The 13746-nt window shown below is 46.4% G+C and overlaps 1 protein-coding gene across 2 annotated transcripts in view; it reads right to left on the bottom strand.

Moving 5' to 3' along the window:
• Positions 1-6924, bottom strand: part of SIX4 (SIX homeobox 4) — a 30406-nt gene extending 23482 nt beyond the window's left edge. Inside the window, exon 1 of one of the 2 annotated variants that reach the window (XM_061612418.1) lies at positions 5980-6924. In XM_061612418.1, coding sequence (XP_061468402.1) covers positions 5980-6848 — 869 coding nt within the window. In that variant the 5' untranslated portion in view covers positions 6849-6924. The remainder of the gene's footprint in view (positions 1-5979) is intronic. The other variant, XM_061612417.1, reaches the window with a different exon arrangement.
• Positions 6925-13746: the final 6822 nt, after the last annotated feature.

Genomic DNA, 13746 nt, shown 5'->3' with positions numbered 1-13746 from the left:
TTTTCAGCCTTGATGAAGAAAAGCTTACATGCTTTGTTAGTTGGCTACTGGTTTTATTAATATGTCATAGTACTGGAAACGCTTATTAAAGCAGTTCCCAAACTTTCCCCACGCCCACAGACCACTTGCATTTACTGAGAATCTTGGCGGACCACTTAATGATTTCTCTCTCTCTTGCGGCAATTGCAATGTGCCGTGCGAGACAGGGCTGTGGAGTCGGTACGCCAAACCTTCAACTCCGACTCCTCTATTTTTCTACCGTCCGACTCCGACTCCACCCAAAATTGCTTCCGACTCCACAGCCCTGGAAAGGCCTGTAAATGTCTTTTTAAATTGGAAGCTCTCATAGGAGCATTTTTATCGCTGTCTGAATATGCGCTGATCTTGGCATCACAGCATTTGTCTTCATCTGGGTCCTGTGTCATACACTGACACACAAAATGTTTTCCATCTTGAGTTATGGAGAAATGCTCAACTACAGCTGACTTCATGGGAAGCTTCTTTGACATTTTGAATTTATATTTTAAAAAAATTGTCAATCAAAATTTATTCTGAAGCCGGAGTCGGTACATTTCTACCGACTCCGACTCCACCCAAAATTGCTTCCGACTCCGACTCCACAGCCCTGGTGTGAGATGCTGTATAATCTTCTCGAATCTGAATTCAAATTGTAATACAATAAAATGCAATATATAAGAAATAAAAGCAGCAATAAAAATATAATTAAAATCAATGTAAATATTTAATACAATGGGTGTGCCATCTCCCATTTTCATTCACAAATGCAGACATGCTACAGACCATTTCAACGAAGCACATCAACCACTGGTGGTCTGCGGACCACGATTTAGGAACCCCCAGTTTATTTGATTGGTATCAATTACCTGTGGAAGCCGCAGGAGATAAGAGAGCTCTTACACTCAGGTCCTGCCTGCGGGCTTCCCATGGGCATCTGGTTGGCCACTGTGAGAACAGGATGCTGGACTAGATGGGCAACTGGTCTGATCCACCAGGCTCTTACGTTCTTTTATATTTTATTGACTTATAATGTATTTTACATTATAATAATAATTTAATATGTGACAATGTTTATATCATCAAAATAAATCACTTGGATTGCCATATTCTGTTATGAAGTAGTCTAGCACAGAGGCTCTCAAACTGTGATTTGTGGACCACCAGTGGTCCACTAGCTTCATTCAGGTGGTCCATGGCATGTCCATATTAAATATTCATTTTAATTTTTAATTGTATTATTATTGCTTATTTCCTTATATTGTATTTTAGTGTATCACAATTTGAATTCTATGAAATGCAAGTTTTAATACAATAAAATGAAATATAAGAAACAAATGAAGCAATGAAAATATAATTAAAAAATCATACAGCACCTAGCGCAGTGAATTATAATTGCTGCAACAAGCAGAAAAATCATTAAGTGGTCTGCCAGGACCATGAACCATTTTCAAGTGACCCATGGAGGGGGGGGGAGTTTGATCTAGTATTTGAATGTTACTGTAATGATGTATTGATTTGAATTTTGTAGTGTTGCAAGCCGCTTTGGGTATATTCATAAGGAAAAGCAGCCTACAAGTTGAAATAATAAACAAAATAAAATTTAAAAGAGATAAAAGAGGGGAGGGCGAAACAATGTATGCTCCCCTGAGAAAAATGGAATGAATCAAGGGATTTTGGGAGGGATGAGGTGGAAGAGACATGAAGGGCCTGGTCTAGGATACGCTCATGACTGATATGCAAAAGTAGAAGGCTTATGGAGTATTTGTTGAGGGGGGGGGTCTTTATACCTATTAAAGATGTTATCAATACAGGTTAAAAAAAAGTAGAGCTCCTTAAAGCAAGAGTTTCTACCTTTGACTGATACCTAAGCTGATTCAGGGGTGGCCCAAGATATTTGGTTACCTGAGAAAGAGTAGCAGAGGGCACCTATCCCCACTCCCCCCCCCCAAATCAAGCTGCTTAGGACTCCTGAACATACACAGCAGTGGCTCTAAATGAACATTTTATTTCATATCTGTAAAGAGAGCCAACATATTCCCCACTGTTCTGCTACCGGCCTCCTCTCCCCACAGGGGTGCAGATATGGGCCCCAAGGAAATGAAGTGGGGACAGAAATAAAATACTTGCTATTAGCTACTGTACGGCCTACGGGCTTACACACACTTTACTCCCCCCTCTTTTTGGTGCATTTGTCCATGAGGACAAATGAGGATCCAAGAGATTAGATTTAAAGTTTATGCTTGTATCAAAATAGCATTCAAGTTATTTCCACAGCTTGAATCTATCCCCATTGTGGGGGTGGAAGCAGAGGTCAGGAGCAAGAGCCGGGGGTGGTGGAAAAGGGGGGGCTCATTTTGCCTTTGAACTGTTTATGCCAGTTCTTTTTTTTTTCTCATGGACCATATGAAAATGGACTCGGTGGACTCAATATTTCTGTGTGCTGTAGCTATTGCAATGAGCTGTGCTAGATGCTGTATAATTTTTAACTGTACATTTATTGCTTCTTTTGTTTCTTATAAAATACAGTAAAACACATACATACAATACAATTTAAGAAATAAAAGTAGTAATAAAGATGCAATTAAATTCAGTAGGGATATTTGATGCGATAGATGTGCTGTTTCCCGTCTTCAACCACAAATTCGCAGACATGCCGTGGACCCCCTGAATGAAACTTGTGGGCCACTGGTGATCCACGAACCACAGTTTGAGAACCTCTGGCTTGTGCTACGCTACAATAGTAGCAGCGATCCCTTGTTGTACCAGTGAGCTGACTGCAGATATAGAGATGCTTCCGTCATCTGATGGGGCCTGAAAAAAGTTGAGGAGTTGATTCCCCCCCACCCCTACATATCATCCATGGCTGAGATAATTTGAAACTTTTTTTGTATTAATAGGACAATGACTACAGGCCACAGGAAGTCACAACCAGTCATGCTCTTGCTACAACACTTACCCAATATCCAACACTCATTTGTACGCAATTAAATGGATCAAACTTTTTTCGTTTTAAAAAAAACTCATTTACTGCACAGGGTTTTTTCTAAGCCACATTAAACATTTGATGCAAGCACTCAGAAAGGAAGAAAACCAACACCACTCGCTTGTCTTCAGGGTGGATTTTAATCGTCGTTTTACCCACCTGAGAAATGGGGCAACGACAGTCCGTCAAGCTCTCCAAAAGGCTAGCTTGCTCAGAGTACCTACCAGCAAAAATAAAGCAAACTGCCCCTATCACCCGCAAAACCAAAAACTCACCCCGCAGGAATTGTAGCATGGCCAAACTTACACACGGGACTGGCTGGCTAGCCTTTGCAGACCGGCCTTCCCAGCCCTCCCCCTCCGGCTGCCATTTGTGGCTTTGATGTTACGCCTTCCAAGGACAGAAAGGGGCTGCCTCAGCACAAGTGTGTCCTTGCTTGAAGATGGGCCCTTGAGAGTTTTTTATTTTTTGGTTTTTTTAAAACAAAGCACACACTTTTCCTGCATTTAATCAGCCAGCACCTCTCCGCAGAGTGGAATGTGCCTTGGGCGAGCAAGCAGGTCATCTCACCTGGCTGGCTGCTTTCAGGCAGTCAAAGACCTCTGGGGTGGCCCCTCAACAGCCCAAGTGCCCCTCTCCTCCCTGGTTTATGCTTTTAAAAAAATATATCTTAGCTGGGATCCTCCAAGACAGCTGGGCAACCGGCTGTCCAGATCTAGCCGGAAAGAAAAGACAGCAGGCTTTGTTGTTTTCGACACTTAACTTCTGCAGCATTAGGAATAAGTCACGCACCAGTGTATTTTCAGTGGGAACGAGAGGAAGAATAAAGGGAGATATGTGTAAAAGAGACCACTGCCGTTCCCCAGAAGGGCAGCTGCAACGCACACCAGGCCAGCTAAAAGAAGATCTGTCCTGGGAGCCTTTGAGGCCAAAGGGGCTGCTTGGGATCACAAACCCAAGCAGTCCTTTTCCCAGTCTTATGGGGGGGGGAATGAAACCTGATCTGAATCAAGCACAGAATGAAGTTTCACAACAAGAAAAGCGAATGTGAAAGCTGTGGGGGGGGGGGGGGAAGAGTACAAGAAAAAGAGAACCCTCCAGCCAAACAGCGCTCAAATTTCTCCCTCCCCCATGACATAAAACCTGGGCAAACGATTAATGCTGTCAAATAAAAATAAGAGGAGCTGATCAGGAGATGTTTGTGTGTGTGCGTGTGTAGACGGATCCCAGATGGGAGTCTGGAGCTATTTATGCAGAGTGTTAAGGTGAAGAAAGAAAGAAAACTCCTCCCGCCGCCCCCGCCCCGGTTGTATGAGGTGGGAAGGGGGTCTGCAGATCTGGAAACATTTCCACTCACAATGGCAAATAGGAAATTTCGAGTGTTAAGAGGTTGGTAGTTTGGGGCAATGTACAGAAGACAACCGTTGCATGAAGCTCTGTGGATACAGGAAACGGAGGCATTAAGAACATGGCATTGGAAGGAAGACACAAGCATTTGATGCTGGGGTGGGGGTGGGGGTGGGGGGCAGCAGTTGTGCTGGTGGAGAAACCTGCACCCTGGAACAGGAGGTGGATTTTTTACAAAAACATACATATATATGCATGTGTGTGTGTGTGTATCTTTGCAGAGGGATAGAAAGAAAGTGGCCCCCAGCAGGGCTCAAGCAAGAACTCTTGCGTGTCAGACTTGTGCGCATGGGGAAAGTGCAGCCCCAGGCCAAGATATCTGAAGGTTATGGGGGAGAAAGCTTTAGTGGAGGAGGAGAGATCTTCAGCCCAGGGGAGCTGGACTGCCCTCGAAGGAAGAGAAGTATTTGGGGGGGTTGGGTTTGGAGTTTGTAGGCTTGAGTTCAGGATGAAGGTAGTGGGAGGAAAGCACACTGAAGGGACAAGCAGACTTTCTTGCAAGTGCCAGAGACGTTTATTTTTTGCCCTGTATTCAGCAAGGAAGGAGAGAGTGGTTTTTGTTTTTTTGCAGACAGCCCCAGAGATTTAGGGCAGTGAGGGAAGGGGAGAGAGAAAGAGAGAGAGAGGTGGGAAGGTAAACGCCATGTTTGTCCAGGAATGAGAGAGGCAGGCGAGGACAGAGGGCACCCGGAGGGATGAAAGCCAGAGGGGAGGGGAGGGAGGAACAGGAAAGGCAAGGAACAGGTCAGGTGTTAAAAGAGGCAGAATGGGGGGGGGGAGGGGGACAAAGACAGACAAGGTGGAAGGAGAGGATCAGGGCAGAAAGGCGCGGGGGGGGGGGCGCGAGCAGCGGCTAAGGCTGGGAGCTACCAAGTCCCCGGTTCAAATCTCAGCTTGTGCCACAAACTTCCCTAAGTGGCCTTCAGTACACCGCTGACTCTCTCAGCTCCAGTGATCCCAGGCTATAACATGGGGGATTTTTTTTTTAAAAAAAGTCCTACATTGCAGGACTGTTTTGAGGCTTACTGCAGATGTCGGAGAAGCACTTTGAACAAGCTACAAGAAGTGCAATGTGAATGCTTACGCGACATAGGAAAACATGGAACGGTGGGGGAGAGGGTGCCAAGCGACGTGTGGGGGGGGTAAGCAGGTCTAACAAAGCAGGGGGCTTTGAGAGAAGAGGGGTGAAGGCAGAGAAAGTGAAAAGAAGTTGGGGTCAACAAGGAAGTTAAGTGGAGAGCTGTTAAGGGGAGGCCTGAAAAACCAAGAAGGGCGTTTAGCAAGAGGGGCGGGCAGACTACAGCTGCACCAAGGCTCTGCCCCTTAAATGCCAGGGCTCAACTCTTGACACAACATATCCCAGCGCCCCCTGCCCATGCGCAGAGTTCCGCTTCCCTCGTCCCCCGGGGAGCCTCTCTCTTTCCTTGCCCGCCAAGGAATCAAGAGCGGGGCTTCCAGGATCAGAAGCGGCTTCGCCCCCGCCCGATTCGGCGCTCTCCCACTCCTCCCCGTCGCCAGTTGAAGGCACGCGACAACCCCACGCACTTTCCCGCCGGGCGCGCCGCACTAACCTCTTGGACTGCGGCTCGGAAGGGTTGCGATCCCGCTGCCGCCGGTTCTTGAACCAGTTGCTGACCTGTGTGAGGGAGAGGCCGGTGATCTTGGCCAGGTTGCGCTTCTCGGCGGGGGAAGGGTAGCGGTTCTGCTTGTAGAGCTCCTTGAGGGCGTTGCGCGACTTCTCCTTGAAGCAGTAGACGGTCTCCTCGCCGTCCCAGATGGTGCGAGGCAAGGGAAACTTCCTGCGCAGGCGGTACTTGTCGACGGCGCCCAGGGGCCGGCCGCGGGCCCGCTCCGCCTCGCTGTAGCGCGCCTTGTACCAAAGCTCCTGCAGCAGCGGGTGGTTGGAGGCGTCGAAGCTGTGGCTCTCCAGGATGGCGTAGAGCTCCGCGTAGAGCCCCTGGTGGAAGGCCACCAGCGCCCGGGCTTTCAGCAGGCTCTCGTTGCCACGTAGCAGGTCGCTCTGGGGCAGGGACCACAAGAACCGGGCCAGGCGGTCCAGGTTCCCGCCTTGCTGCAAAGCCTCGCAGACGCACGCGACGTGCTCCGGCGAGAAAGCCAGCAGAGCCGCTTGGGGCGAGGAGGAAGGCGAAGAAGGGGGCGAGGCGGCGGCAAGAGCAGCGTGGTGGTGGTGGTGGCGGACCAGGAGCTCCGCGTGGAGCAGGACCTGATCCGCAGCGCTGGCGACGGCGGCTGCTTCCTCCTCGTCCTCGTCTTCTTCTTCCTCCTCCTTCCTTGCAAAAGGCGGTGCAGGAGCTGGAGCCGAACCTTCCTGGGCTAACTTCTCTGCCGCCCCGCCGCTGGAGAGCATGTCCAACACGCTTTCCTGCTTGATCGACGCCGCCACGCCGGGGATCGTGGTGATGGGAGAGGCAGAAGACATTTTCCACCACCCCCCTCCCTTGTTTTGGTTTGCAGTCGGGTGGTGGGGTGGTGTTTCCCCCCCTTCCTTCCCTCCCTCCCACTACTCTCTCCCCCCCCAAGTACACATACACAAACACACACCCCTCCTCCTTCTCTAACTCCAGCACCGCCACCCGGCTGGCGTTGAGCCGATCAGGTTTCCTCGCCGCCACGCAGGAACCATTAAGGCGGCTTGTTCGAGCAAAACTTCGTGTAAACGGATCGCGGCTTTGGTTCCCCCCATCCGACCTCCTCGCTTCTCCTCTCCACGCCTCTCCTCTCTCTCTCTCTCTCTAGCCCCCCCCCCGGTCTCTCCTCCCTCGTTCTTTTTTTTCACCCCCCAACGTGACTCCTCTGAAGCCGCTCGCGCCTGCTACATATTCCTTAATGGCACAAGCAGCCGCCTGGACCCGGGCGCGCTGGCGGATTGGCCGCTTCCCCCGGAGAGGCGGGGGATCCGGGGTTTCTATAGAAACCGTCAATCAACTCCTCCCCATGGACGCCCGCTCGCCAAGACTTCCTCCCTCTTTGAAAATGGGAAACACACCTATGTACCTGGAGGGTTTTTTTTGTGGGAGGGGGGTTGCTCTTGTTTCATTCGACCCTCCTCCTTCCCTCCCGTACTCTTCTCTTTTACGGCTGGAACGGGAGGAAGACATATAATAATCTTAAATACCAAAGAGAGAGAAAATGTGTTTGTTTGTATTTTTCTCTTTCCACACGCTAGGTTTTTTTAAAAACACGGCAAAACTTACAAGCAGTAGTGCAGTGGCAAATTCAGAAGTGCAGGATCCCTTCATGGTACTTACAGCCAAGCCCCCTCCCATCCACTCCCTTTTTGCTGCTGGTTTGAGAACTAGATCCTTGTTGATGCCTTCTCCCACAACAGACGTCCCTAGGAACCAATCAGCATGAAAGGGAAGAGTGTTAGCTACTAAGAAGAGTCTTCTCAGTGGCTGACACTTCCTTTCATTCTGATTGGCTCCAATCAGCAAGAAAGGATAACGAAGCATGTTAGAAGACTCTTCTCAGTGGCTAACACACTCCCCTTTCATGATGATTGGCTCGTAGGATGCTGGAAACATTGGGACCCTGCTCCCAAAAAAGTAAGAGGTTTAAGACCCCGAGTCCCTGGATGACTACACCCCTGCTTACAAGTCCCCAAATAAATAGTTGAGAGTGTGGATGGTTTTCTGTGGATCGCCAGTGTGGTGTGCAGAGTATTAGCTAAAAGCAGAGTTGAAATCCTACCTCGACACATGTGACATGCTGTTTGGTTCATTATGCAATCCTATGCATGTCTATTTAGGAATAAGATCCATAAAGTTCAATGGAACTTACTTGGTGGAAAGTGTGTATAGGGTTACTCAGAAGTAAGTCCATTGAGTTCAGTGGATCCCAGGTATGTGTATGGGATTGCAAATGTGTATAGGATTATCTGGGAGTAAGTCCCATTGAACTCAGTGGGGCTAACTTCTGAGTAGATGTGTAAGATAGCATTGCAAGTCACCATCTTTGGCAATCATATAAAGACATGGGAGAATAAAATACGGGATTGAAACCCTGAACGTATTTACTTGGAAGGATATTCCACTGAGTTCAGTTAGGCTTACTCCAGTTAAGGCTGTGATCTATCCTCACTAACCATGTAGCCCATTGACTTCAATGGGGTTTTTCCCCAGTTAAGTGTGCATAAGATTACAGCTTTCGGTTGACATCCTATTAATGTTTTTGTGGAGGTAAACTAGTGGGACAGTGGCCCTTGCTTCTAAGTAATCATGCATTGGATTGAATCATTTCAGACTGCTGTTTGATGCACACTTACTTGGGAGTAAGTCCCACTGAACTCAACTTTCATTTGCCTAAAACTTGCACACATACATTAATTTGTAAGGTGCTTTATAAAACAAAGATTCTGCCCCAAAGTGCTTACCATCTGACACTCTTCCCACGGTAAGTAATAACGAGGAAGAAGGTGACAAACTGGAAAAAGATAGGCATTCAGTTCAATTACAAGTACTTAGGACTAGTGGTGTAGTGGTTAAGGTGTTGGACTATGACCTGGGAGACCAAGGTTCGAATGCCCACATAGCCATGAAGCTCACTGGGTGTCCTTGGGCCAGTCACTGCCTCTCAGCCTCATGAAAACCCAACTTGAAGGCAGTACATTTACATTTAGGACTAGTTTCAGTCACAGACAGACAAGGGTCCACTACTGAATACTGTAGTATTCACTACAGGATCAAAGACAGTATGCTTTTTAAATTGCTTTTTAAAAATGTGTTTTTAAATTTGTATATTTGTTTTTAATGTTTTTAATTGTTGTAAACTGCCCAGAGAGCTTCGGCTATGGGGTGGCATACAAATGCAATAAATAAATAAATAATACTAGTTGCTAGAAAACATGAGTGGGAGAGGGTTATTTCACTCATATCCTGCTTCTGGGTTTCCTGCATCGGTGAGAACAGAGTGCTGGATGTGACAGGCCTTTGGACTGATCCAGCAGGGCTGTTTCCATGTTCTCATCAAACTTGGATGTAAGCCCTTCTGAATATAATGGGATTTACTTCTGAGTAAATATGCACTGGATCTCATTGCCTGGAATCCCAGCCAGTATGTTAAAAAGGGCAATTACAGTCTTCATAAGAGTTCTATGGGGGGGGGGGAGTCGTTGTTATGCCCATTTTACAGATGGGAATCAAAATCATGGGAAAAGGAGAGACTTGCCAAATTGACCTGTTGAGCGGGATATTACTGCTACTATTTACTTATTTATATTTATTAATCACCCTCCTAAAGGTTCAGGATAATCTACAAAACAACAAAATGCATCAGTAAATAAAACACACACAAATATTTGTAAAACAACAAAGTTTAAAACACAGAGCCACAAATGGCTGTTAGGGTAAGGATCTGAATGGTGCTTATTCTACATAGCCCTGAATGATGCACAGATGGAGGTTATGCATGCTTACCTGGACGCAAGTTCTACTGAGTTCAAATAATAAAATAATAAATTAAATAATTAAATAAATAAATAATAACTTTTATGCCATCCTTCCCCAACCTGGTACCATCCAAGATGTTTTGGACTACAACTCCCAGCAGCCTCAGCTAGCATGGCTTTATGCTGTCTATATAACGCTGAACTTCTGACTGCTGCTCTTTTTTCTGGGTTCTCAGAATGGAGTCTGTCAGGGGTAGCCAAGTGGTGCCCTCCAGGTGTTTTTTTTGAACTACAACTCCCATCATCCCTGGCCAATGGCCATGCTTGCTGGGGCTGATGGGAGCTGGAGTCCAACTAAAACTCCCTAAATTTATAGGCTGGAATCCCAACACGTTTAGGATCAGGCTACAATTTAATGCAGCCTGATCCTATGAATATCTGCACCGATTAAAGTGCAATGGGACTTAAGAGCACAATCCTATACATATCTACTCAGAAAAAAATTCCATTAACTGTAAAGGGATTTACTCCCAGATAAGCACAAATAGGATTGCAGCCTTCCCTGGGAGCTGTTGAAGAAGAGGCTCTTGAGTCTTGATAGTAACATACAGAAATGAAATCAAAAAAGCTATGATCTTCTCAGGTTTTGTTTTTGTTTCTAGTGTATCTTTGATCAGCCGACTCTGACTGAGATGACTTCTAGACCTCTTTAATTATCCTAAAACATATTTTGTTTCACTGACGGATACAATGGATAATTGCTCTTGTTTTCAGCTCACTGCAGCAGAGTTGTGAATCGGACATGGACACCCATTTCACATAATTTTTTTGAATGGGAAAGAATAACAAACTGACAATCCTACACATGCATTTTTAAAATTGGGATTGTGTGCCATTTAATTTGAAAATGGAAAGCCTGCACTGTACAGATTGTACAGCGCTTTCCTCATTTAAAAACTGCTGTTATTGTTCTGGACAAGAAGCCACCAATTTATTTTGTGTAAGATGTTTCACTCTGCTCCCTCTGTCTGGATTAATCCAACAGATTCACAGCTGCCTTGTGGGTTGCTGCCAAGGCAGATGCGATCCATAAAGCCCTTAGGCAGTGATTCCCAGGCTCTCATAGCTCAGCCCCAGCCAGTCATGTACTGAGTCCATCTCTTACAGCAAGGGTGAGGAACCTGTGGCCCTCTAGATGTTGCTGGCCCTGGGCTCCATCTCTCATCATCGCTAACCACTGGCCATGCTGGCTGCTGGGAGTTGAATGTCCAACAGCACCTGGAGGGCTACAAATTCCCTGTCTCTGCCCTAAAGATCTCTTCTTCCTCAGCCCTATGCGCTGCTATTGAAATGATAATATGTCTTCATAAACACAGGTGTGTGGGTGTGTTTAAGACAAAAAAAGTACTTTAATTCCATAAGGTGCACACCATACAATTAAATCACATCCAACTTTTTTGAACTACAACTCCCATTAGCCCCAGCCAGCATGGTCACTGGATTGGGCTGATGGGAGTTGTAGTTCAAAAAAGTAACTTTTCCAAGCTCTGATCCAAGGTTGAAAGCACATGCCTTCCCCCCAAGAATCCTGGTAGTTTGTTAAGTGTGCTGAGAATTTGTAGCTCTGTGAAGGGAAACCCACAGTTCCCAGAATTCTTTGGGGGAAGTCATGTGCTCTAAATGAGCGTTGGATGTGCTTTAAACATATGGTGTGGATCTGCCACGCACATCCAGTGCACATTTAAAGCACGTGATTTCCCCCAAAGAATTCTGGGAACTGTGGGTTTCCCTCCGTAGTTGGGGAGGGGAACCTTTGGCCTTCCAGATGTTGCTGAACTACAACTCCCATCATCCCTTCTCACCGGCCATGCTTGCTGGGGCGTTGTCCTTCAGCAACATCTGGAGGGCCAAAGATTTTCCCCCACCGCTGATTAGCAATAGATCACTGCGGGGCGGGATTCTTTGCAAGCTGCAATCCTAACCCACTGTGTTTGGGAGTAAAAGCCCCCTCCGAAATCCGTGGATGTACTCTTAGTATTTGACGGACAATACCAAGCCTTTAGCTACAGCACCAGCACCTGTCCCAGTAAGCACATCAGACACTGGGGGTGCGATCTGCCAAGGAATGACGTCGGGGCAACCGGGTGATTTAAGACACATCGGACGCCTGAAGAGTTCAGTACAAACTAAAACTCGGGTCTGGCTAATAGTTCTAATGCCTTTTCCTCCGGGGCACTCGCACGATCTCCAGTTCAGGTAAGATCTGAACATCCACTTCTCTGCCGCGTGAATCTAGGGTAGCGTTAATCTCTCTCAGATCCAAGTATGAATATTTAGCGTGTGAATGGATCCCTGGAGCTTTTAAGCACCCCTGTTCCAGACTAGTGCTCCATGCACACTTATGCCAGTGCAGTCCTGTGCATTGTGTATACTTCACTGGAAGTCCCATTGAACCAAGTGGAACTTTCTTTTGAGAAACCATGCTAGCGAATAAGGCTGCGATCCTATGCACCCTTACCTGGGAGTAAGCCTCACTGAAAACAGCGGAGCTTATTTATTTATTTTATTTTTATTTATTAATTATATTTCTATACCGCCCAATAGCCGAAGATCTCTGGGTGGTTCACCTCTGAGTGGATGGGCAATAAGCTTGTACTGTAAGACACTTTGAATTCAGTAGGGTAGACATCAGACTAAACATGTGCAGGATCAGCCTGTTTGTAGATACTTACTCGGGAGTAAGCTCCACAGTAAAGATGGCTGGAGTTCCTTCTGAGTAAATGTTCATAGGGCTGGGCTGCACAACCCTGTGATTTCCAATGGGAGAACAGAGTATTTTGAACAGTCTCCCACTTTTTTTGTATTTTTTTATTCTGCTTTTCAGGTTTGTCTGCCAAAGAAGCTCACATAGGCTCTGCCACCAGGCTTACAAACTCCCACCCGGAGAGGCTGGGGATTGGGCCCTTCTGCATGCCAGGCGGACTCTCGACCACTGAGGAGCTATGCCCTTCCCAGGTACATGTACCTTACACTTACACATATTTATGTATCTAAAAGCATTTATAAACAGCTTAATATTTAAAAACTCTCCAAGAGAAGGGATTTATATACCTGGTATACCTTAATTTCTATACCTGAATTTACATTATGCACATACACACACACATATCAAGTAAACATATGCAATGGTGTAGCCATCAGGAGTGGGGGTCATAAACCCCTTACTTTTCTGGGAGCAGGGGCCCTACGTACAAGCCAATTGGTATGAAAGGGTGTGTTAGCCACTGAGAAGAGTCTTCTCACTTGGCTAACAATATGCTTCCTTGTCTGGTGCTGATTGGAGCCAATCAGAACAAAAGGTGGTGAGTCAGTCACTGAGAAGACTCTTCTTATTAGCTAACACAGCCTCCCCTTTCATGCTGATTGGCTCCTAGGGTAAATGAGAAGTGAGCTTGGTGGCAAAAGATCTTAATCCCACACTTGGCTTCCTTTAAGAGTTCTAAAAATCAAAACATTTCTGGCAACGTTTAGCCCCCAGAGGGAGAGAAAGAGGCAGAGTGATGGGGTTAGCCTATGCACACAGCAGTTTTATTCTGGTCCTATAATTCTGTAATGGTAGAAAAGGGACAGGGACTGCCTTCAAGTCGATGGCTGTGAGGTGGAATGGCGTGACAATTACGAAGGGACCCTGCACTTCTGAATTTGCCACCACACTACTGAACATATGCATAGGACTGCAGCCATAATTGCAGCTCAAGACAGGGAATTAATAAGTAGCTAATCCAAAGCTCTTAATAAATAATAATAAAATTTTATTTAGCAGACGCCCATCTGTCCGACTGAATGGACACTCTGGGCGACGTACAATATAAAATACAATATAAAATACGATCTCCTCATATACATAATCATCACATTATTAATATCATAA

This window comes from Rhineura floridana, chromosome 2, assembly GCF_030035675.1.
Source record: "Rhineura floridana isolate rRhiFlo1 chromosome 2, rRhiFlo1.hap2, whole genome shotgun sequence".
NCBI classification, from domain to species: domain Eukaryota; kingdom Metazoa; phylum Chordata; class Lepidosauria; order Squamata; family Rhineuridae; genus Rhineura; species Rhineura floridana.
The sequence above is the reverse complement of the archived record's forward strand: the minus strand, read 5'-3'. Positions and strand labels throughout refer to the sequence as shown.